Below are 2509 nucleotides of genomic sequence, written 5' to 3'. Positions count from 1 at the left end.
AAAACTTGTAAAGGATGGAGTATGATTATTACTCCGTACAATATTGATTAGGTAATATAAAAAAATATACATAAAATTAAAGATTTCTTAAAACTTATACGATCATATATAGATATTTAAAAAAAGACAAGAAGCAAGTACTACAAGTGTACAACATTAGATACATATACTATGACAGCCATGTAATTATTATATTTATAACAAGATACAAAATATATGTAGTAATTTTTCATTGAAGTGAATCATAAACCACTTAATTAAAATGTCTTTTTGTTGAAACTAGCTAGTCTAATTGTTTTGTCCAACACATGACGCTAATTGACTTGTAAGTTGTAACTTGTAAGCGCTAAAAAGCCATGAAACCGTGTCAAAAAACCAAAAAAAAAAAAAACCATGAAACTTTATTTAATATTTCTCTGAATTTCATTAACTATGGTCATACTCTCGTAGTTGTACGTTAAGCTTAATTTAAGTGGGAATTTAATTACTTAAATTGTTATTCCGATGTATGTAAATAAGAACAAATAAGAAGTAGATTCTTGTTGTTCTATATATAAAGTACATGAGAGAAAATTATCAAGTGCAATTGCCTAATACCTCTCACTTAATAAGTTAATTCAATAATAAATATACTACTAAGTATACAACGAGTAAATTCATAATATTTTCACTTTTCAAGCAGATTAAAACATTGTTTTTAACAAATTAAAGTAATTTAAGTGAGGTATTAGGCATTAATTTAGCCCGCTAGTATAAGATCGAGCTGATACAATCATCAAGAATTCAAGACATCAACTTAATTAATCAAAGAGAATGGAAAAGCAGTATATATGTTATATACTTATATGTACATCTTCCTTTGCTAAGTCACCTAAGCTAGTATCAAAATACCTTAATTAAATTAAACAACAACGATATAAGTTTAATAAGCCGTAACAAACTATGTATTTATTTCCACACAGAACATTGGTATAATTACATATTCATATTCATTAGTATAGTTGTATATATATATATAAATTACGATATTATGGATCATACCCTAAGCGAAGCTCCAAATCGATGTCTTCTTTCTTCTTGTTCTTTTCTTTAAGTTGTTGTTGATGATATTGATCTATGTTGGTTGAGCTGATCCTTAAACTTAAATCCGCACCCAACTGATCCTCATACATCCCAAAAAGTCGAGTTGTACGTCTGTTAATAAAATGATTATGATTTGGATGTGACGAAAATATGTTAGGGTTACTAGGAAAAGGGTAGTACCCTTGACGAAAAGGTACCAAGGAAGAAGACGAGTAGGGCGATACAGGCTCCATAGCAGTTGACTTGAAAGAAATCGAAGATGATGAAGAGAAATTATTATTAGTGTAGGCTTGTTGTTGTTGTTGTTGTTGTCTGGCTTTGGCTTTGGCTTTATCCTTCCTATGTATGTTCATGTGCCCTCCTAATGCTTGAGCATTCGTGAACCCTCTCTTGCAGTAGTTGCACTCATATGTCCTTCCCACACCGGTGTTGTCGTTTTCGCTATCGCTCTCTTTGTCCGTTGATCCATCATCAACCTCCATCTCTTTACTCCAGCTCTTTGAATTCCCATACTTCTCCATTTCTTTTTTCGATTCGATTATATATGTGTATGCACGTATTCAACTCAAACGCTTATGTTAAGTGATGGCTAAGAAGTTCCAGCCAACTACTCGTACTATATCATAAAGGATTTGAGGAAATGGCTGTTGTGTGAATTTTTTGTTTGTGGAGAGCTTTATTTATTCATGGAAACCCTAGCTATGAAAGTTGCACTTTTTCTAAGTTATAATTAATTTTAAACTCTCTTATTTATTAGGGGATCGGAGGATGGACCATGCATTTTGGATTGTAGATACCTAGCTAGGAAGTTATTTTTAGTAAGAGTATAAACTACTACACATATATTTGCGTAGTTCCACTTTGATGATGACTAAATTCCAACTCTAAAGGTGACATTATATGCTAATTGTTGGTCTCATTAAGGAAGTATTTGCAGTCTTCCCTCCGTCTCTAAATAAAAGTCTCATTCTTTGTCCCAAATTAAAAGTCTCAATTTACATTTTACCAATCAAACCTCACTATCATTCTTTTTTTAATCTACTCTATGCGTTTCTTTTTAATCTTTATACAGTTAGACTTTTATGGTCAAGTGGTCAACTCTAAAAAAAAATTGACTATAAAACTCACTATTATAAAATCATATCATGTAATTCATGTGTTGGATCTTGTTAGTTTCAGATTGAAATATATTTTCAAAGTTTTTACTCATATCTTATTCAATATAATCGTTGTCTATGATAAAAAGTATTATATCTACAACTAGTACAAGTAATAACCGCATACATATCCTAGTATAGCTAAAGGAAGTAAGACAAAAATGATGGAGGAGCCGTAGTATGGTACTCGTATATGGTTAATGTGTATACAAGTGAGGTTATAGAATAGAGAGTTTAAAAAGGGAAAAATTTCTAAAAAAAAGGGAGTA

At 30.8% G+C, this 2509-nt stretch overlaps 1 protein-coding gene across 1 annotated transcript; it reads right to left on the bottom strand.

The window, feature by feature from the left end:
- Positions 1-934: 934 nt before the first annotated feature.
- Positions 935-1894, bottom strand: LOC110718302 (zinc finger protein 11-like). The gene has a single exon (XM_021897143.1). The coding sequence runs from the start codon at positions 1602-1604 to the stop codon at positions 1029-1031; it is 576 nt and encodes a 191-aa protein (XP_021752835.1). The 5' UTR covers positions 1605-1894; the 3' UTR covers positions 935-1028.
- Positions 1895-2509: the final 615 nt, after the last annotated feature.

The sequence above is a fragment of the Chenopodium quinoa genome, unplaced genomic scaffold, assembly GCF_001683475.1.
Source record: "Chenopodium quinoa cultivar QQ74 unplaced genomic scaffold, ASM168347v1, whole genome shotgun sequence".
NCBI lineage: Eukaryota > Viridiplantae > Streptophyta > Magnoliopsida > Caryophyllales > Amaranthaceae > Chenopodium > Chenopodium quinoa.
Note: the sequence above shows the minus strand (reverse complement) of the source record. Positions and strands in the feature narration are given on the sequence as shown.

Bases quoted from the DNA above. Each gene is read 5' to 3' on its own strand.
- LOC110718302 (XM_021897143.1), bottom strand. From the start codon at position 1,604: ATGGAGAAGTATGGGAATTCAAAGAGCTGGAGTAAAGAGATGGAGGTT.